General features: G+C 43.4%; 2 protein-coding genes across 2 annotated transcripts in view; one reads left to right on the forward strand and one right to left on the reverse strand.

Annotated features, from left to right (window-relative positions):
• Positions 1–22,144, reverse strand: part of LOC311049173 (low-density lipoprotein receptor-related protein 1-like) — a 220,935-nt gene that overhangs the window by 62,714 nt on the left and 136,077 nt on the right. The window contains exons 36-39 of the mRNA XM_084062652.1: positions 21,405–21,531; positions 17,680–17,831; positions 16,927–17,051; positions 15,601–15,975 (exon numbers count right to left, since the gene is read on the reverse strand). Coding sequence (XP_083918778.1) covers positions 15,601–15,975; positions 16,927–17,051; positions 17,680–17,831; positions 21,405–21,531 — 779 coding nt within the window. The remainder of the gene's footprint in view (positions 1–15,600; positions 15,976–16,926; positions 17,052–17,679; positions 17,832–21,404; positions 21,532–22,144) is intronic.
• LOC311049436 (galanin receptor type 2-like) lies at positions 5,696–10,139 on the forward strand (the record flags this gene model as incomplete). The annotated part of the gene is made up of 4 exons (XM_084063006.1): positions 5,696–5,930; positions 6,534–6,777; positions 8,773–9,040; positions 9,780–10,139. 4 exons carry the CDS (start codon positions 5,696–5,698, stop codon positions 10,137–10,139), a joined length of 1,107 nt encoding a protein of 368 aa, XP_083919132.1.

Raw genomic sequence — 22,144 nt, forward strand, 5'->3', positions numbered from 1 at the left:
CAATGAGACCAGAAGGGAATGTTCAACTTTTTGGTTGTTTTTTTTTCTCTCTTTTTCTTCTGGACCTTGAGATGAGTAAGAGGTTGAGCTCGTAGGTCTCCACACCCGGCTCCACAACGCTCTCAGAGGACACACAGAGTACAGCCAACACGCACTGGTGGAAAGTAATGAAGTACATTTCATCAGTGTGGTGGAAACAGTACTCAAATGTTTTACTTAAGTACTGTAAAAGTATCAATGGAACATTGTATAGATACTCTGTTACACGTAAAATTCTGTTCTATTAAAAATCACTTGAGTAAAAGTACAAAGGTTTTGGCATCAAAATATACTTAAAGTACGTAAAGTAATTCAAGTAGTCATTGCGCAGAAAGAATGCCCCATTTCACAAGTTTTCGAAATGTATAAAAAATCATTTGAAAATAGCAGATCTACAAGCTCACAACGCGTCATGCCTGTATGGATATTTATATGCCTATATGGTGAATTGAGAGGGAGCCAAAGTTTCAAGTGGGAGGGAGAAGGGTAAGGGAATGTCTTGTTTTGCTTGTGATGTTCTTGTTAACTTAAACCATTAATTTATCTAAATTTGTTATGTTGGGTGTGAAGTCCTGTACCTGTATGTATGTTCGTCTGTACGTATGGAAAAAAAGAAGTACTGCATATCCCTGTCTAAGAACCCTTCTCTCTCTATGCTGAATTAAAAAAACTTTAAAAATGAACCAAGCACTGCTAAATTGTGGTATTGCCATTGGGAGTTACTTCTCCACCACTCTGCCAAAGTGGAAGAACACACAGTTCTTGTAGCGGGAGAGACACAACAGCTGCTGCACTGCTGAGAAACATTCCCTCACTCTCTCTCACACACACACACACACACACACACACACACACACACACACACACACACACACACACACACACACACACACACACACACACACACACACACACACACACACACACACACACACACACACACACACACACACACACAGGCACACACACACACACACACACACACACACACACACACAGAGGCGCACACATGTGCACAGAACATGGATAATAAACACACTCTCCGGCCAAAGGCCCGTGAGGAATTGCGTGTTTCAAAACAACTCACTCATGCACACTCCCCGGCGTGCCAAGAGAATTGGTAAGCCAGTCAGTCCTCCAGACCTGAGTTGTTATTGCAGTGAGAAACACAGTGAAAGCCAGTAGGAATCATCATCATCATAGAGAACAAACAGGCCAGCTTCCTGGGCAGGACATTATATAGGATATGACCTCAGCCACACATGATCACAGCACTGGTCAGAGGCCAGAAGACACAAAAAAAAGAAAGACATGTCATCATGATCTCCGGTTTACTTCCCGTATCTGCGTGAAGTAGGAGGAGGCCGCCTTTTTAGGAGACCGGAGTAGAGTTCTCAAATTCTGCCTGAACCCGACCGTACCCGACGTTTTCGGACGAGGCCGGGCCCAAAATCTTTGCCAGGGGTCTTCAACGTTTTCAGGACATGGACCCCTTAGCCGAGAGAGAGAGATGACGCAGGGACCCCCCAATACATATTGTATAAAATTCATAGATTTCATAGAGTTTCATAGACTTTGACAGCACTATCATCAGTGTATCAGTGTGTATTTTCAGACATTTAACCACTTGAACCATCAATACTTAGTCTGCGGTTTCCCCCCCCTCTACATCAAACCTCTTTACCAAAAATAGCAGATCTACAAGCTCACAACGCCTCGCAGCGCGAGGCGTTGTGAGCTTGTAGATCTGCTATTTTTGGCTAATGTTCCACTCAGAATAGGGATGCTAGGGTTCAAGTGGTTAATGTAAAAAAACATGATCCTATCACACAAAGATTTGGCGGCCCCCCTGTAGTAACTCTGAATGACCACCCAGGGGTCCCGGACCCCCTGTTGAAGACCCCTGATCTATGCTAATTAGTCGGGCCGGGCCGAGAGCCTCGGGTTCTGTGAAGAAAATAAAAATAAATCTATATCCCCCCAAAAAAAGACATTTCAACTGCCCCTAGGCCGACGGAAATGGCAGTCGATGTCTTGGATGCAGCTCATTATAGTGAACTTTACTCAGGTATCTAGTTTGTCGCTGTCCGACCTTCCTAGCCCGTGTTATTAAAGAAAAACGGGCGACAACGGCGACGAAAACTCAACCAAAAGTTGAGAGGCCGTTTTCAAGATGTTCAATCTGCTCAGTTCAAAGCTTGTTGGAATCATAGAATGTATAAAAAGAATGGACAGCGTCACGCCATTGGTTTCTACAGACCAAAAATGAAGCCGATTGTTCAACTGTGTGCAATCCGCCATCTTTCAATATCGCGTCATATCCTTTGCAACCGGAAATGAATGCTATTGGTTGGGTAGCTTGTCAATGAAGAGCGGGGGCGGGGAATGAATGCTATTGGTTGTGTAGCTTGTCAATCAAATCATCCCGCCCCTCCTAGAGCATAACCTACTTTATCGTCAATTTTAAATTAAATGGGGCCATATTTTACCAAAACGCATATCATGATGAAAGAAAGGACACTTTAAACTAGCGACTGGAAGCATATAGTATTTATGACAATTTTTATTAAGGTAAGAAAATCTAGTCTAAAGTTCGTCAAAACCCATCCGCTTACAATGAGAGAATATTCTTTCTGACACCTGCAGGGGTAAAACAGCGAAACTACAGGACATTCATATGAACTGTCTCTTCAGTATCGGCTTCATTGTAAAAACCCCACTTCGAGAGAACCAATGATGATGTAACCCCCATATGGTGCTGCTGTTGTCTCTGCTATTACCACTCACTAAATCAACAACAAAAAACATCTTATGAAATGCAACAGTAAATCTGTTGGCACCACGTTTCCTCTTTTCTTCAGTGCTATTAACGGATTGTAAATCTTTGGGCTTGTCTCTTTTGTGCACACTCACTAAACTGTGCACACATACACACACATCTATGCACTCCACTATAATAATAACGACCTCGTTACTCTGCGTAAGAGAGCACGAGAGCTAAGCTGATATTTACGACTGCGTTGAGTTTGCACGATTTTTATGGCACTTATTCTAGGTGTGATGATAACGCGGCAAGACTGCACCGCCGGCACTCAAGTCAATGGTCAATAATTACCCTGATTTGCAAGACAAACACTTCTGTCTATCTCTCTCTCTCTGTCTCTCTGGCTCTGTGTATATATTTACATACCTGTGTGCGGTGTTGGAAAGTAACTAAGTACATTTACTCAAGTACTGTAGCTTTTTAAGTACTTTTAATTTAATTGAGTATTTAAATTTAGTCAATTCTTCATACTTCTACTCCACTATGTCGTAGACGTAACTATTGTACTTCTTACTTCACTATAATTATTTGACAACTTTTAGTTACTAGTTAGTTCACCAGGTTTTCTTTATTATGGCAAAATATACATGAACCACTTAAGCCCTATTGTATAGTTCAGCTATTGAAAATGAAAATAGCCAAACTATAAGCTCACAACGTGTCGAAATACGACAAGTTTAAAAGATTTTGAAAATAATTGTGAAATGGGACATTCTGCATAATAATGTGTACGGTATAGTATGTGTTTTGCTACTTTGGTACTTTTACAAAAAAAAGAAAAATAATTATGCAGGCCTTTTACTGCAATACCCCATTGGTACTTTTACTTAAGTAAAAATGAATAATACATCTGAGTACTTCTTCCACCATTGGCGTAGTGACAACACACATGACGCACTGATTCCTTATCGTCTCTGTCGGGTAGAAACCTCATACATCCAGTAAAACAGTTTTTACTTTTCAGGATTCAAACATTCGACGCGTTTTGAGCTTGTAGATCTGCTACTGTTTGATGCTTTTGTGTGACGCTGTAGTATGATCATCAAGTAGGACGTTAACCCATTAAGACCTGAGGCGATTCTTAAAAATGTTTTCTAAATGCTATTTTTTTTTTCTTTTTTATCTAAAAAAAAAAAAATCAAGATTTTTCAAAAATAGCAGATCTACAAGCTCATAGCGCATCATGTCAAGGACCTCCCAAAATGGCCAAAATTTGGCCGCGGACCCCCATCTGAAAATATTTTGTTCCAGGGACCCCCAGAAGCAAAGATTTGAGTTCAAAATGTATATATAATATTCAAAGATTTGAACACATTTTCAAGATTTGTTCCCCCCAAAAAATAGCAGATCTACAAGCTCATAGCGCGGCACTCGGTGCCGCGCTATGAGCTTGTATATCTTCTATTTTTGAATAGCCAAACAAATCTAAAGTGACACAGATGCGTTCCAGGGCTTAATGGGTTAATTCACGGAAATTTTAACTAAAGTTAAAACATGGCGATATGGAGATAAGAGATTTCTGCCCGACAACAGCGGCAAATCCGACGATATGAAGACGACGGAAACTCTGGGAAACATTTTTATTTGACCAGACACTCCCACCATCTATCTCTCTCCTGTCCTGACTGTCATGATGGGTCCAGAGTTCACCCTGCTATCTGCTGCTTACAACTACAACCATTCATCCTGCTCTCTGCTCTCTCTCTCTCTCTCTCTCTCCCTTTGTCACCGTCGATCCGTTACGGCTCGTTGGAGAACCGACCGACCCGACCCCCTCCCTGTGGAGCTACAGACAGACAAACAGACAGACAGACCCCCATGCTATAGGATCTACAGGCAGTCTGACCCCCTGCTGGATGGGAGCAGGCAGAGACATAGGCGGATTGTGGAACGGCTGAGCAGCTACATGGGAGGGGGGGAGGGTGGGGGGGCTGATAGAGACATCACACACGAGAAGAAGCTGATTGATCTCAGCCGACTAGGAAATCGGAGCGTTTAAGCGCTCGGCTACTCAGACACAACCCGCTCGCTCGCTGTGGTGGAGAGACACCGTCTCACACAGCAGGAGGGCCCGGCCGGCAAGAAGCAAGAGGGAGAGATGAGGAGAGAGCGGCCGCTTCTACTGCCAAACGAATGATCTCCATTCCAGCCCTCCTCCTCCTCCTCCTCCTCCCCTCTCTCTCTCTCTCCCTGCTGAGGCAAGGATCGTTGTGAAGCTGATTGGAAGGAGACTTAACTCTGCATGGATGTGGAGGTGCTGCTATGATGTTATACTATTAACGTTTTGAATCATTCGTTGTGATTCAGGGGACGAGATGGTATAGATTGAAGGTTTCCTCTGGGAAATAAACATGTTTTAATGATGTCAGTGTGTGAAAAAAAACAACTGATAGCAGATGTTTCTATTCTAAATTAACTGATGGATTTGACCAGGCACAGTACTCAGTACTGATTCTCTGTGGTGTTACTCCTCGAGCGAACATCGATTAACCCCGTAGTGTCAGTATATATATTCCCACACTTGAGTGTTAATCAGTAGTTTTATGACCACCACGGACAGGGACGGATTTATAGGAGTAGAGGCCCATGGGCTATTTTTTTGCTGGCTTTTTTCTTTTTATTTCGAGTTTTTGTTACTTTAATTCGGTAGGGTTACTTTTTGTTTTTGAGGCCCCCTCCAGTTGGGGGCCCCTGGGCTGTAGCCCACCCTAGCCCAACGGTAAGTCCGGCCCTGACCACGGCGTAAATCGAACCGTTGTCAACAAAACGTCCAATGACCCCTCTCGGCTACCGTGTTTAAACACTGAACGCCAGCGTGACACCTCCTCCACGATGGAGGACGATGATGGAGGAGGGATATCGGCGTGGAACTCGTCTGGGAACGGCAACGAATCGGGGGAGCTGGGGACGGGGGTGGAGCAGGTCCTGGTGCCCGTCCTGGACGTGCTCATGCTGGTGCTGGGCGTGACGGGCCACGTCCTGGTGATGGCCATCCTGTGCGGGCGCGGGAGGAGGAGGAGGGGCCTCCAGGCTACCTCGGGGGGCCCCATGTCGGGCACAGGGACAGGTAGGGGTCTATTAGCTGAATCCAATGCTTCTGCTTTTGATTCATTTTTATAGGTGGTAGGTAGAGATATGTTTTATGACTGTTATCCCTGCTTCTGGTCAGGCTGAATTAAATACATGCATTTCCTTGTGGCTAATATAGACTCTGATCTGATATGTTTGATATTTATGTTTGATAATTAACCAATTTAACAATTCAATTAAAAAAAATATGTCAACCACATTAACCCTGGCAGCCCTATATTTGAATGAATTTGTAATATTGCAAAAAAATACAGATCTACAAGCTCACAACGCGTCACATTGTGAAACACTGAGCTTGTAGATTGCCAATTTTCAGTATTTGTCTTACAAAGTAGTATGGAGTACTTTTACTTAAGTAAAAGTATCACTACTGCAATGTAAAAACACGCATGTAAAAGTCTGGTAATCTAAATTTACTTGAGTAAAAGTAAAAAAATATTGGCATCAAAATATACGTAAAGTACCTTAAGTAAAAGTACTCATTATGCAGAATGTCCCCTTTCACAATGTTAATGTCTAAAATGTAATTCTTAAAAAAAAAAAAAAGAATCTACAAGCTCACAACACAAATGTTACACAGGGACTGACGTTCTCCTGCTGGCGCTCAGCGCCGCCGACCTCCTGCTGCTCGCCACGCTGCCCTTCCACACGGCCGCCGTGGCCATGCAGCGCTGGCCGTTCGGCGACTTCCTGTGCCGCCTGCTCAGCTTCCTGGGCGCGGCCTGCGCCTCGGCCAGCGCCTTCACCCTGGCCGCGCTGGCCGTGTCCCGCTACCTGACCGTGGTGAAGCCGGCCAAGGCCTACCGCCTGCTCTCCCCACGCAGGTAATACATACATACTGTACATACATACAGGCCTACCGCCTCCTCTCCCCACGCAGGTAACACATACATACTGTACATACATACAGGCCTACCGCCTCCTCTCCCCACGCAGGTAACACATACATACTGTACATACATACAGGCCTACCCTCCCCACGCAGGTAATACATACATACTGTACATACATACAGGCCTACCCTCCCCACGCAGGTAATACATACATACTGTACATACATACAGGCCTACCCTCCCCACGCAGGTAATACATACATACATACATACAGGCCTACCCTCCCCACGCAGGTAATACATACATACATACATACAGGCCTACCCTCCCCACGCAGGTAATACATACATACATACATACAGGCCTACCCTCCCCACGCAGGTAATACATACATACATACATACAGGCCTACCCTCCCCACGCAGGTAATACATACATACATACATACAGGCCTACCCTCCCCACGCAGGTAATACATACATACATACATACAGGCCTACCCTCCCCACGCAGGTAATACATACATACATACATACAGGCCTACCACCTGCTCTCCCCACACAGGTAATACATACATACATACATACAGGCCTACCCTCCCCACGCAGGTAATACATACATACATACATACAGGCCTACCCTCCCCACGCAGGTAATACATACATACATACATACAGGCCTACCCTCCCCACGCAGGTAATACATACATACATACATACAGGCCTACCACCTGCTCTCCCCACACAGGTAATACATACATACATACAGGCCTACCACCTGCTCTCCCCACACAGGTAATACATACATACATACAGGCCTACCGCCTCCTCTCCCCACGCAGGTAATACATAGGGGGGTCCTCAGAGTTACTACAGGGGGGCCGCCAAATCTTTTTGTGATAGGATGTTTTTCACATGAACCACTTGAACCCCAGCATCCCTAGTCTGAGTGGAACATTAGAATGAAATAGAACAAATAGGTTTAATTAATAAGACATACACTGATGATAGTGCTGTCAAAGTCTATGAAGCCGTCTAAGAAAATGTATGAAAATGTTTAATTTACAACACAATTTTATACAATATGTAGTAGGGGTCCCTGCTTCTTCTCTCTCTCAGCCAAGGGGTCCTTGGTTTCTCGCTTCAAATGTTTTCAAAAACATTCTTGAGAGCAACGTTTAGTTGTAAATGACATGGTGTGTTTGTTTACATGGCTGTCATGTTGAATACAGCATGACATCAAGCAGGGCAGGTTGATATGAGCAGGTGCTCTGAGCCTTTGATTATTGTTATTGAGCTCATCGGTCATTATCCAGATATAGCACACCGCTGAATTCAGCGATTGACTAATCAGAATCAAGCATTTAATCAAGCCGTGTATATACTGTTGTATACAATCGTTCATTGCTGGTGGTGTTTTTTTTGTGATGCCGTTTCTTCTTTTTTGACCACAATCTATTGTGTTGCCACTCGTAGATGTATCTAGAGCAGTGGTTTTCAACCTTTTTTGCGTCAAGGACCCCAAAATTGACACACATTAGCCCAGGGACCCCCATTGAAAAAGATATGCCAGGGACCCCCAATAAGAGATTTTTACGGCTCTAGCAGTGATTCTCAACCATTTTAATTTCAAGGACCCCCCGTTTAACATGCATTAGGGGTACGGACCCCCATTTAATGGGATTTCTATCTCTGGGACCACAATTTATATTGTAAAATCAATGTTCATTTAACTGACTCACTTTAACTGAGAGTGTACAAATGGAACCAAATGGACCCTAACGGGTTCATTTGGTTCCATTTGTACACTCTCAGAGTTACAGACCCACATGGGTCCATTTGGTTCCTATCCATCATTTAGCTGGGGACCCCCTGGAACTCCCTCAAGGACCACTGGTGGTCCCCGGACCACTGGTTGAGAACCACTGATCTAGAGAATTAATTATCCCGGCGGAATAAAGGTCTGTCTGTCTGTCTGTCTGTCAGGGTGGGCGCGGCCGTCGCTCTGCTCTGGGTCCCGGCCTGCTGCCTGGCCGCGCCTCAGCTGGACTTCCGCATCGTGGGGATGCCGCGCCGACCCCCTGACAAGGAGGGCCTGGCCTGCTTCGCCTTCCTGTCCCACCGGGAGCAGCTGGCCGTCGGCCTCTGTCACTTCCTGTTGGCCTTCCTGTTGCCCCTGGTCACCATCGCCGTGGCGTACGGCGCCATCTACGCCTTCCTGTGGCGGAGCCGCCGGGACGGCAGGGCCCCCCAGGTAAGGCTGGATATCATTATGCCTAATTGCCGGGTACCGGGGGTACCAATCGTCACCTTGCTAAACTAATGGCCTAAGTCATTTTTTGAGGAAAATTATATTTTTGCCTAAGTCAGCTCCTCATGACACTGGCCACCTCTGGTCAAATGGCCTATCTCCTAATTGAAAAGGATCATGCTGTTCACTCCCCTTTTAGTAAAATAGGCAATTTTTTTGGCCTAAGTCACTTGGTTTTGTGACTTAGGCCAGATTATTTACTGATTTAGGCCATTAAAAAAATGGCCTAAATCATGATTTAATCCTATTTAAACCTATTTAAATCTCTTATGTTGCATAACTGACAGACAGTGTTATTTCTATTTTAATAGTCATCATTTTTTGGGTGAAATGATTAAGAAATATATAGTTTTGTTTTGGATCAGTTTTTTTGTATTTTTCCTGAAAAACTTAAAAAATGACATAGGCCATTAGTTTAGCAAGGCGACGTTATAAATAGACTAGAGGAATCTGAATAGATAAAACTTGGTAAATTTAAGCACCAGTATTATCAGGGATAAGCCTTCAACTTCTTCCAGGGACCCCCCAGAAGCAAAGATTTGAGTTAAAAATGTTCGCTTTATAGCCATATATATATATAGAGATATTCAAAAGATTTACACAAATTCTTACGATAAAAAAAATGTGCAGATCTACAAGTTCATCATTCCCATATTGATGAAATCCCCTCCCTGCCCACCAGGTGGAGCGCTACCAGAACAAGGTGACCCAGACGTCGGTGGTGTTGGTGCTGGCCTTCACCCTGTGCTGGCTGCCCTCCTACGGCCTGACGCTGGCCCTGCTGGCCGCCCGCTCCTCCGGCGCGGCGGGCACGTCGCCGCGCTACGGCCCCCTCAGCACGTTCGCCCGCTTCACCGCCATCGCCTCCACCGTGATGAACCCCATCCTCTACGTGCTCATGTCCCAGAAGTTCAGACGGGACATCCTGGGACTGCTGAGGAGGAGGAGCAGGGGAGGGGGCGGGGCCGGGGGAGGGGCAGGGGGCGGAGGGGCAGGGGGCGGAGCCACCGGGGACGTCGCCATGACGACCCCCGGCCCCTGACATCTATGGGCTTCTGGTGGTCCTTTAACTCTTTGCCTGCCATGGATGCGTTAACGCGCCGAATTTTGCCAAAGGCTTTCCCTACCAACGACGAGTTTGGACGAGTTTTGTGTTTTCAGTGGTTTTCCACTAGATGGCGCCGTTTACCTATCCTATGGATGACGCTTTCACTGCCTGATGACGACAGAACCAGAAATTACGTCATTTTAAAACATAAAAGCTTGTTTACTTCCTGTTTATTTCCTGCAGTGAAATGGCCATATGTCTGTTAGATCTCCGCCAGTGTTGCCAGATTATGTGAGAGAAACAAGCAACCAGGTCTAGGAAAACCAGCCCAAAAGAAGCGACTATGGGCCACATGTGCACTTTAACATATACATCAGCTATTTGAAAATAGCCGATCTACAAGCTCACAACGCGTCGTGATGCGACGCGTTGTGACCTTGTAGATCGGCTATTTTCAAATAAAATCTCACGGCGAAATTATAACAAGCAGATCTGGCAACCCTGATCTCCGCTCCTCCTGCTTTACGGCAAAACAAGCTTCATTGAAACGGCCATAGCTCTTGAATGGAGGACTATTTTTTTCCCCCTGTACTACAACAACCTCATGCGTGTAATGAGCCGATCTTCGTGAGGACGGCGGTCACGGATAATATTCCATGATTTTTGAAAGGTGCTGTAAAATCACTGTTTTTGCTGGCAGCAGTGGTTCACCACTATTACACTATTGATCTGGCAGTCAAAGAGATCATTTCGAAGACCCCCCATTCGATTTGTTTTATTTATCTCGGGACACCAATCTACGTAACACTATAAAATCCTCAGTGATTAACAGACCTGTAAGGGTGCATTTTGTTCCTAACTATCAATCATTGTAGTTTGTTGTCATTTTTACAGCATGCATAGATTCTGTTCTAAATATCGGTTATCGGTCTCCTCGATCACTAATAATCGATTTCATATCGGCACTGACAAAACACCTATCGGTCGATCCCTACAATACAGCAATGCATTGATATTAAAAAGAAAGAAAATACACCTTGTGATTTGTACTTTTGACTACTTAAGTACTTTTAAAAGCATGCACTGTATACTTATATTACAATGTTTTACTCCAATACTCCAGTTTATACTCAAGTATAGAGTATGACTCTAGTACTGTAGTACCAGGAGGAGTATCTATACTTTGATTCTAGTACTACTGCTGGGGTTGTGTACTTTGTCCACCACTGGTGGTCATATTGTACTTTTACTCCACTACAATGATTTGAAAACTTTAGTTACTAGTTACTTTTCAGATATAAATTATGGCATTATGAAACATACTGTACATTAATCACTTTAGCCCTGTTTTATACATAGGCTATTTGAAAATAGCAGATCTACAAGCTCACAACGCGTCACAAAGCGACGTGTTGTGAGCTTGTAGATCTGCTATTTTCAAACATTTTAGTATACCTTAACTTTTGGTACTAAGTACATTTTGATTCCAATACTTTTTGTACTTTTACACAAGTACATTTAGAATTCTGGACATTTACTTATAACAGAGTAGTTCTACTGTATATTGCACTATTGGTACTTTTACTTCAGTAAAGAATTTCAGTACTTTGTCCACCATCATGGTGGTCACAGTCCAGGCCCGGCCACCACACACACACCGCAAATCCTGATCATCCAAAATATGGACAATTACAGAAGAAAACAAACTGGCTGAGCTCTCTGCACTGAACTCTTTATGAGAGATAATTATAGCCAGTGTTTTCCACTGTGATGGAGGCTATAAATGGACTCTGACTTTCAGACGGCCTGCTGCTGAGAGGCTGTCTTGGGACACAACAGGAAACGCAGCCACATGCATCATGCACTGTATATACCATGCTATTTCCTGTCAAATAAATATACGAAAATAAAGGCACTTTTTGGCTAAAAGTAACAACTGTCAACCTGGTGTGTCCCTATTTTGGGGCCATGCTAATTATATTCTGCGTATATTTATTGTGGATATGTCGTTATAAGCGGATATGTAAAAAAAAAAAGTCATACATTTTCCAAAAATAGCTAAAACAGACGATCTACATACATGCTCAGAGCGCGTCACGATGCTATACACGTTCTTCTGAGATTGTAGATCGGCTAATTTTACTGTTCATCGTAGGTGGAAGTATCTAGCACAGGGGTCTTCAACGTTTTCAGGCCAAGGACCCCTTAGCTGAGAGAGATGATTAAGCAGGGACCCCTCATATTGTACAAAATTGTGTTTCAGATTAAACTTTTTTTTTTTTACTTGGTCTGCTCTTTTTCCCCTCTACACCAAACCTCTTTGCCAAAAATAGCAGATCTACAAGGTCACAACGCCTCGCAGTGCGAGGCGTTGTGAGCTTGTAGACCTGCTATTTTTGGCTAAAGTTCTCCTCAGAAAAGGGAGGGTTCAAGTGGTCAACGAAAATAAATGATCCTATCACACAAAGATTTGGCGACCCCACCCCCTGTAGTAACTCTGAGGACCCCCTAGGGGTCCCGGACGGACCCCCTGTTGAAGACCCCTGATCTATAGGGCTTAAACAGTACAGTAAGTGGTTAGAAGAACTGAATGGTCGGCCTTGTCTTGTGTCCAGGTGTGTTTCCAGCTGTGCAGGCGGACCAGAGATGGTCTGGGCTCCGAGCAGACATTGATTAGAGGGGTTTTTATCTTTGTTTACATTGGTGGGAGGAGATACAAAATAGTTATTTTGTGAAGGCTCTTTTGTTAACATGTTGCAGCTGTTTTTCATCTGAGTCTAGATGAGAGTATATTATGACGTTGTCTAGCCTGTAGTACTTGCCGTAGCCTTGACGACCTTACAGGCCTTATACAAAGGCATTTTTTGTATTTAGATAGCATGTTATAGACAGGTGCAGTGGTGGAAAAAGTACTCAAATGTTTTACTTAAGTACAAGTATCAATACTGCAATGTAGAAGTACTCTGTTACAAGTAAAAGTCCGGAATTCAAAATTTACTTGAGTAAAAGTACAAAAGTATTGGTATCAAAATGTACTTAAAGTACCAAAAGTAAAAGTACTAAATGTTTTAAAATAGCAGATCTACAAGCTCAAAACGCGTCGCGATGCGACGCGTTGTGAGCTTGTAGCTTGTAGATCGGCTATTTTCAAATAGCCTACTGTAGGTTTAAAATAGGGATAAAGTGGTTAATGTATGTTTTAAAATGTAGTAATTTATATCTACAAAGTAACTAGTAACTAAAGTTTTCAAATAATTGCAGTGGAGTAAAAGTACAATACTTGCCTCTGAGATGTAGTGGAGTAGAAGTAAAAGTACTGAAAATTGGAAATACTCCAGTAAAGTAAAAGTACTTCAAAATTGTACTTGTACTTAGTTAGTACATGTATGTAGTTACTTTACACCACTGGATAGGTTCCAGTCCATTTGTAGACCTGGCATCCTATAGTGTGTGTATAGTTTCAATGTACAGATTATTGATTAAATATATATTATACTGTTTAGAGTCTAAACGGTATAATATTTATTTTTCATCAGTCTAAACTTTAGACTGATGATACAGTAGGTTCTTGGTTTACGTGATGGTTGGTTTATATGATCGTCTGCTAAATGCCTAAATTGTAAATAGTCTTGTTATCAGCAAAGAGAGAGATTAAAAAAGAAAGAATACTCATGAGGTGAGAGTGATAAAGTCAGAATGAACAAACAAACAGATCTGAAGGGAGGATGTGTCTGTTGTTTACACTGAGTGGTGCTGATTAAGCTGTAAACATGCTAATTTGAATCAACCAGAGACTTAATTAATGGTGGTGTAAGTATTAAAATATTGTTAATTAGCTGTTGTGACAGTAATCATTGCTATAGAGTGTTTGTTTAAGTAACAGGGGTCTGTCTACCCCCGTCTCTCCAGCTCTTTAGTCAATAGAAAATAAATGTTGTGGTCGGAATAACAATTTGATCCAGTCGTTAGAGAGAAGAGATACAGGATACAGGATAAACAACGTGAAATTGGCGAGTGCAAAAACTAAATTGAGCTGAACTAAAGCTGACAAAAGGATGGACTATACACAAGCTATACACTCTATATACATGTAGTGTAGCAGGGGTCTTCAACCTTTTTCAGGCCAAGGACCCCTTAGGTCAAGGGTTCCCTAGACTGGAGGAGCCAGCCCTATCGAAGGTCTTGAAGGGCGGATCCAAAGCCTTGCGCTCGGTACCAGCTCCGCTTCCTATTGCTTCACCAATCTATGTCCCCAACTCCCACAAGGCGTTGTGAGCTTGTAGATTGGCTATTCTCACAATGTTTGCCTCTTTCTTACGTAATATTTGACAGTGTGGCTAAATTGGGATTAAAAAGGTCTTAAAAGTCATTAAATTGTAACTTTAGAAATATGCAGATACCCTGTATACTTGTCACTTATACTGTATGTTAGTATGTTTACTGTTGAGTGAGAAAATAATGTTTTTAGATTAAGCTAATCATCTGGGGACCCGCCAAAATAATTTGGGGACCTCCTGGGGGTCCTGACCCCCAGTTTGGGAACCTTTCCCTTAGGTGATACATAGACAAAGCAGGGACTGGTTTGCTTCAGCTGGATGCTTCAGTATGTGTGTACTTTGGTTTGTTCATCTCAGAAATTAATTCTGGCTAGACCATACCCGTGGGGGGGATATGAGCGCATGATTTGGCAACCCGGGAGCCAGCGAACACAAAAACGCTAATAAACAGCTGACATTTAGGGGAAAGCGAAAAACGGGCTTGGCTGTTCCGTGCACATGGTAATGGTCAATGGCTGTGTGCAAATTCAGATCAATTGCTCCAGCCACTGAGGAGAAACGGGGCAGAAGAGATTGTGGGCACACCACCCACCCGCACAGAGCTTTGTCAAATTATAGGAGGATGTGCAGAGAGATGTTTCTTTCTAAGGCAGTGGTTTTCAACCTTTTTCGCATCAAGGACCCCCAAATTGAGAAATATTAGCCCAGAGACCCCCATTTGAAAAGATATGCCAGGGACTCAAGCATTTAGATTTCTTGGGGGTCCCAATCTACACTGTATCACCATCATCAGTGTTCATTTAACTCTGAGAGTGTACAAATGGAACCAAATGGACCCGTTAGGGTCCATTTGTACACTCTCAGAGTTACAGACATATAAGGGTCAATTTGGTTGCTAACTATTAATTTGGCTGGGGACCCCCTGGAACCCCCTCAAGAACCACTGGTGGTCCCCGGACCACTGGTTGAAAACCCCTGTTCTAAGGCATACAGTATGTGGTTGGCAACCTCCCCGAAAATAAAGACAACAGCCTCTAGTAATAATGGCAGGTTTGCACGGTGGGTGAATGCACTGCCAGTCTGTTCCAATGAAAAGTTCAAAGCAATCAAAAGGGCAATTTAGAAAGAGCAAAGATGATGAAAAAATGAGACAAAATATGTACTAAACAAATACTCACTCTCCACCACGGTCCTGCGCGCCGAGCCGTCGTCGTTCATCTGCTGGATGTTGCCGAAGTGGATGTCGCTGAAGAAGATGCGGTTGGCGCCCTTGCCGCCCCCGCCGCGGTAGTCGAAGGTCAGCGCGATGACGTTCTTCATGTGCTCGGGGTCCTCGAAGGGCTTGATGGGCGCGTTGAGGTTGTTCTCGTCCGACAGGTGCACACTCTTCAGGATGGTGCGCTCCGAGTAGAGCAGGTAGCCGTCGTAGTCGTGGCAGGTGGCGCCGTCCTCCGCCAGCATGCCGTGGGCGCAGGCGCACGTGCGCGCGGTGCCGCCACGGAACAGGCAGAGCTGCTGGCAGCCGCCGTTGTTGTCCTTGCACACGTTGGTTCCTTGCAAGACGACACATTAAAAAGTAGGGTGTGAGTGCAACGCATTCTCACTCCCAAGACGGCAAACGGGTGATTCAGTGTTAATTTTGACAGCAATTTTTTGTTTAGTTTTAGTCATAGTCTTTTAACCCATTAAGACCTGGAACGCATCTGTGTCACTTTTTGATTTGAGCTAAAAAGCATTATTTTACACTTGGCCATTCAAAAATAGCAGATATACAAGCTCATAGCGCGACACAGAGTGCCGCGCTATGAGCTTGTATATCTGCTATTTTTGAAAAATTATGACAATGTGTGCAAATCTTTGAATATATATTGTTTTATATATATATATGCAGCCTGAAAAAAAAAGTGTAACTGTTTCAACCCTGCAACCCTGTGTAAATTACGTCACTGCTGAAAAGCATCCCAGGCCCAGCCCAAACATTAACATTACTAATAGTTGGGCCGCGCGACCCGGAAATGACCGTAATAATCCTAAAACGGGAGAAAAAATATTTATCAAAAATAGTGGGCCCACCGGCCCACTGACCCAGCGGCCCACCGGGCATATGCCCGGTATGCCAAATGGCCAGTCTGCCCCTGGCTGAAAATTGCCGATAAGCTCAAAACGCGTGGCACCGCTTAATGTGGACCTCGGGCCGACGTGGCAGTCAATGAGTTAAATGAGGTGAGATTAACTTTATGAACCCCACAGGGTTTTTCTAAATCTCACCTGCACAACCCACTATTTTGTTGTTGTTGCTTAATGAGTTGAGGGAGTGGAGCTGATTGGATGTAAATTGCAGACAGGTGCTCTTTTATGGCGGTTTTGAAGGAGGTGAGGGAGTCTCACTTTTTGATGTCTGGTGGTGGTAGGGCATTCCACAATTTGGTGGCATAACATTAGAATGAATTCATCCCCATGTTTGTGCCGAATCTGGGGGGGAATGAGATCAGTGGTCTGTATACCTTGCTGTCTGGCGCGGTTGAACACCTTGATGTCTTTGAGCTGCACTCCGATGCCCGTCCTCAGGGACACGGAGTCAGTGGCGTTGTCTTTACTGCCTCTCTTGATGGAGCCGTTGGCGTGAGTCCTAGAACACAGGGAACACACACACGCACACACGCACGCACACACACACACACACGCACACACACACGCACACACACACACACACACGCACACGCACATGCACACACACAGCAAATGTTATAAGTTGGCTGGAGGTATAGCAAACCATCTTCTGTGGAGGAAATAAAGCCAGATTTGTACTTAAGCTGGGACGCAGGTGTCGTGCGCTGAAAACTGCAGATCTACAAGCTCGCAAAGCATCACGGCTGTGAACTTGTGGATCTGCAATCTTCTGTATAACAGAGCTTTATATATATATCAGTTGTAAAAGAAGAAGTGCAAATCGGTGGAGGTCAGTTACACAGCAAGCAGGGTTGCCAGATCTGCTTATTTTAATTTCCCCGCAATATTTTGTTTGAAAATAGCCGATCTACAAGCTCACAACGCGTCGCACCGCGACGCGTTGTGAGCTTGTAGATCTGCTATTTTCAAATAGCTGTTGTATATGTTAAAGTGCTCATGTAGCCCATAGTTGCTTCTTTTGGGCTGGTTTTCCTAGACCTGGTTGCTTGTTTCTCTCACAGAATCTGGCAACCCTGACAGCAAGGATCTGAAGGACAGACGAGCAGAAAGGAAGTGAATGTTGACACCTGTCACTCCAGTAGATGTAGCTCTCAAAGACGGACACGGAGAACATGTCCATGTTGTTGGTGGCGAGGACCACCTCTCTGTTGTCCCCCGTCTCCAGGTTGATGCGCTCGATCTTGTCTGTCCTCGCGTCACACCAGTACAGCATGCTCTCCTACACATAGAAATATATATATAAAAGAACACTTACAGGCGGCTGCAATTGAAAACTGGCCCATGTAAAAGTCAAAGCCTAGTTTGTTTAACCTATTAAGACCTGGAACTGTGTCATTTTTTGATTTGAGCTAAAAAGCATTATTTTACACTTTGGCCTATTCAAAAATAGCAGATATACAAGCTCATAGCGCGGCACCGAGTGCCGCGCTATGAGCTTGTAGATCTACTATTTTTGAAAAATCATGAAAATGTGTGCAAATCTTTGAATATATATATATTTTTAAAGCAAACATTTTTAACTCAAATCTGTGCTTCTGGGGGTCGCTGGTACAAAATATTTTGATGGGGGTCGGCGGCCAAATACATATAATTTTGGGGGTCCTTGACATGTAAAGGATTGAGCACCACGGATATAGAAACATACGTTTTTAAGAATACTGTTGAGATTTAGGAGACATGTAGAATCGGCTTCAGGCCTCAGTGGGTTAATTTAACTTTTAATAGTTAAATTCGAAAATAGTAGGTGTACGCTGTGAGTTCGTAGATTTGCTATTTTTGAATAGCCAATGTATAACATACAGCGTAGCGATAGTTCATGCAGACACGGAAGGCAGAAGGTTTATGCTATATTGACTCTACCCGGACCCCCCCCAATTCGTTAACAAGCTAATTCGTACATACTCCCACAATCGGTACGTTCAAACTCATGTCATTCTCATTGGCTACAACCTAACTCACACACGCCCTCATACCCATAGTGCATCTCTGGCGCTTTATTTAAGCTGCCTCTGTTCGCTGTTCATTCTACATGCTTTGCTGTTTCAGCTGGTTGTACACAGCTGTGGTTTACAAATTCCCTCCACCTCCCCGGCCTCTTCCCTGTGGCATTTAGTTCATATTGTTAATAGGTTGATTTGTGCATTGTACTGTGGTTCTATGGATCGTACTATGAGTCTGTGGATTGTACTATGATATGTGGTAATTTAATTATGCATTGAAGGTTCAATGTTATGTTTATGTAAAACTGTATTGTATGCTCTGCTCTGGGGGGTTTGTGATTTCAGAATCTGTTGTCCTGCGTGCACAGGTAATCTGTAATATCACATGAGCAGAGTCACACCGCCAAATCTGATTGTTATGTCATTGCAGTAAATCGTTAATAAATGGTATTGGTTATTCCTGAGCTGAAGTGTCTAAATGAAATATGGATAAAGGGGTTCAAATGAGTGTGCTGTATAAACAAAATTTAGCTGGGGTCCCCTCGGAAGCCCCTCAAGGACCCCTGAGGGTCCCCGGACCCCACTTTGAGAACAAAAGTAAGGCAAAACATTTTCAGATGGGGGTCCGCTGTCAAATACATTTGGGGGTCCTTGACTTGAACAAGTTTGAGAAGTGGTGACCAGGCCTGGAATTTCGTCATTTTAGGGGCAAGGCCACTTGGCCTTTGGTGTTGTAATTTTTTGGAGGGCACAAAGGCCAAATGCCAGGGCAGGAAGGCCATCCAAAAAAAAAAGTGTTTAAGTCCCCGGAAATAATGCATTTAACTTGAAGGTTAAGGATGATTGTATTTTAATATATTATAAGAATTGTATAACTATCTGTGAAATATAACCCATTTATTTCACAAAATAACGTGTTTACCAATATTTAGTTATATAGGTCTCAATATGTCACATTCAGCCCTGGACTTCACTGACTGAAGTAGGGGTCACATTAATCACATTAGATTCACAGAATAATTAGGGGTCTTCAACCTTTTCAGGCCAGGGACCCCCAAACTGATGGGGTGATGGAGCAGGGACCCCCTACCTCGTAGGGTAGGGGGTAGGCTACTATATATATCATATATTTATGTATAAAATTGTGTTTTATATAAATAAACATGAAAAAATTGCCTGCTCCTACGCACAGGTTGACCCAGTAGGTGTGCAAAAGGACCTTTCTCAGGGGCGTCAATTGGGTATGGCAAGGCATGGCAGATGCCATACCTTGGCTCCAGAAAAAAAAATCATGAATAGTAGCCTAATGCAGGTGTAAGACCAGACCATTGTGTTTGCATTGTGTTATAGGTATAATGCATAGTTTCTATGCATTTCAGGGGTTTTGGGGGGGTTGAACCCCTAAAAAAAGGATAGATGTCCCTTATTTTAATCTCTGGGAGTTGGCAACCCTAACCTTGCCATACCTTAGCTTTTGCTGAACTGACACCACTGATCTTTCTCTACAAAATATGTATAAACATACCATGTTATTGTGCATTCATTACTAAGCTATTAAAATATGTCATGTTATGTTTAAAGACAAATCTACATTTTTGGGAAAAAAAGAAAAAAGTTTTTAAAGTTTTTAAAAACATTTTTTTTTTAATCAAACAACAATTTTGTGGACCCCCTGCAGTACCTTCGCGGACCCCCTGTTGAAGACCTCTGAGAGATTTTATGTATTTTCCCCACAAGTTATTTTCATTCAAATGAAATGTGATTGAACTTGCACTAATAATGACTTTAGTTGATTTTCTCTCTCTTTAAAATATAGTATTTCTTAATTATTAATAATTACAGCTTGTAGATTGGCTATTTTCATGATTTTAAATTGTTTTTAAATAATAATAAAATAGGAACATACAAGATTTCCACCTGAAAGCCATAATATATAGCCAATATATGGTTCTGTATCAGTATATTTGTTTTTGCAGATTTCATTCTAATTGGCTACTATGCCTGCATATGAATTTCATGGCCCTGGGTAGGTCACCCTGGCTTGGCGGAGATATGCCCTGTTGCGCACAAGCTCCGCACACTGCAGCAGCAGGTGAAAGCAATCACTTAAACGAGGGCTGTGTTGCGCACCAAAAAACTGACTAAAACTGTCACATTCTGCTGAAATAAACTTCCCAATTAGAACATTGTTGACAAACGAACAGATATCATGGATGTGGTTTGCAAAAGGATTTATTTCTTTTCCATCAGAGCGGTGAGGTCACTCTTTTGTATGATAATGATAGCCTACACTTTTAATTTGTTTGCAGTTGCTTGCTTTATATTAAGACTCATAATTTGGGGATTTTGCTGTATTTTATTAGATGTATTCATCTATATTTTGCTGTTGAAAGAAAACATCGGGGCACATCGGTCTGTAGGACTACAGAATCCTCTCTCTCTCTCTCTCTCTCTCTCTCTCTCAGGCTAGAAATCAAACCTACCATTGATTAGTTCAGGCTGCGTTAGATTTATCTCCTGTTTGGCCCGGTAATGCTTTTGTGTCTATTACACTGTGTTGCGGGATTCCGAAGGTTCATAGGAGGCTTAAAATCAAACCTACCTACCACTGTGCATGTTGTAGCTGCGCAGCTCAACCAAAGGGACTGGTGACTAAAAAAAAACGTATTGACAAGAAAATCGCGCAGAGGAAAAACTGTGAAATCAGTTGCTGGGCGCAGCTGGGGCACCACGGCCACTGTGGCCCTGAAGGCATGTCATTATTCGAGGGGCACACGGCCAATGAGAGGGGCAACGACGGCCATGGCCGCCGTGGCCGCCGTGAAATTCCTGCCCTGGTGGTGACACAGTACCTGGTAGTCTATGGAGATACCGTTGGGCCAGCTGATGCTGCCATTGACCAGGACCGCCCTCCCTGTTCCATCCAGACGAGAGCGCTCAATGCGAGGGTACTGACCCCACTCTGTCCAGAACAGATACCTGCACACGCACACACACGCACACGCACACGCACACACACACACACACACACACACACACACACAATTGTATTTATAACCTTGCAGGGACACCAAAAACATTGTGAAAAGAAATGAAACTGACACATCAAACCATTCATTCAAGGTGATGCCTCATTCATGCATGTTGATGCTTTTATTCACAGTGAAAACATCAACCTTGTTTTGAAAATGAATGATGTCACTTTATCATGGTGTAATATTCCTGTTCTGTGTGGATGTACTCATGACAAAAACAGCTGTTTATTTAAATTGATGCAAAAATAATTGAATAAAACAAACACATCCGGTGTGTTGGGAGGGACCTTTAACCCCCAACCCCCTAACCCTTACCTAACCTTTAACCCATTAAGACCTGGAACGCATCTGTCTCATTTTAGATTTTAACCACTTTAAACATTATCTTATACTGGATATTCAAAAATAGCAGATATACAAGCTCATAGCGCGGCACCGAGTGCCGCACTACGAGCTTGTAGATCTGCTATTTTTGAAAAATCGTGAAAATGTGTGCAAATCTTTGAATATATATATATATTTTTAAAGCACTTTTTTTTACTCAAATCTTTGCTTCT

The sequence above is a fragment of the Gymnoscopelus microlampas genome, assembly GCF_963454915.1.
Source record: "Gymnoscopelus microlampas genome assembly, chromosome: 7".
In the NCBI taxonomy this organism is placed as follows: domain Eukaryota; kingdom Metazoa; phylum Chordata; class Actinopteri; order Myctophiformes; family Myctophidae; genus Gymnoscopelus; species Gymnoscopelus microlampas.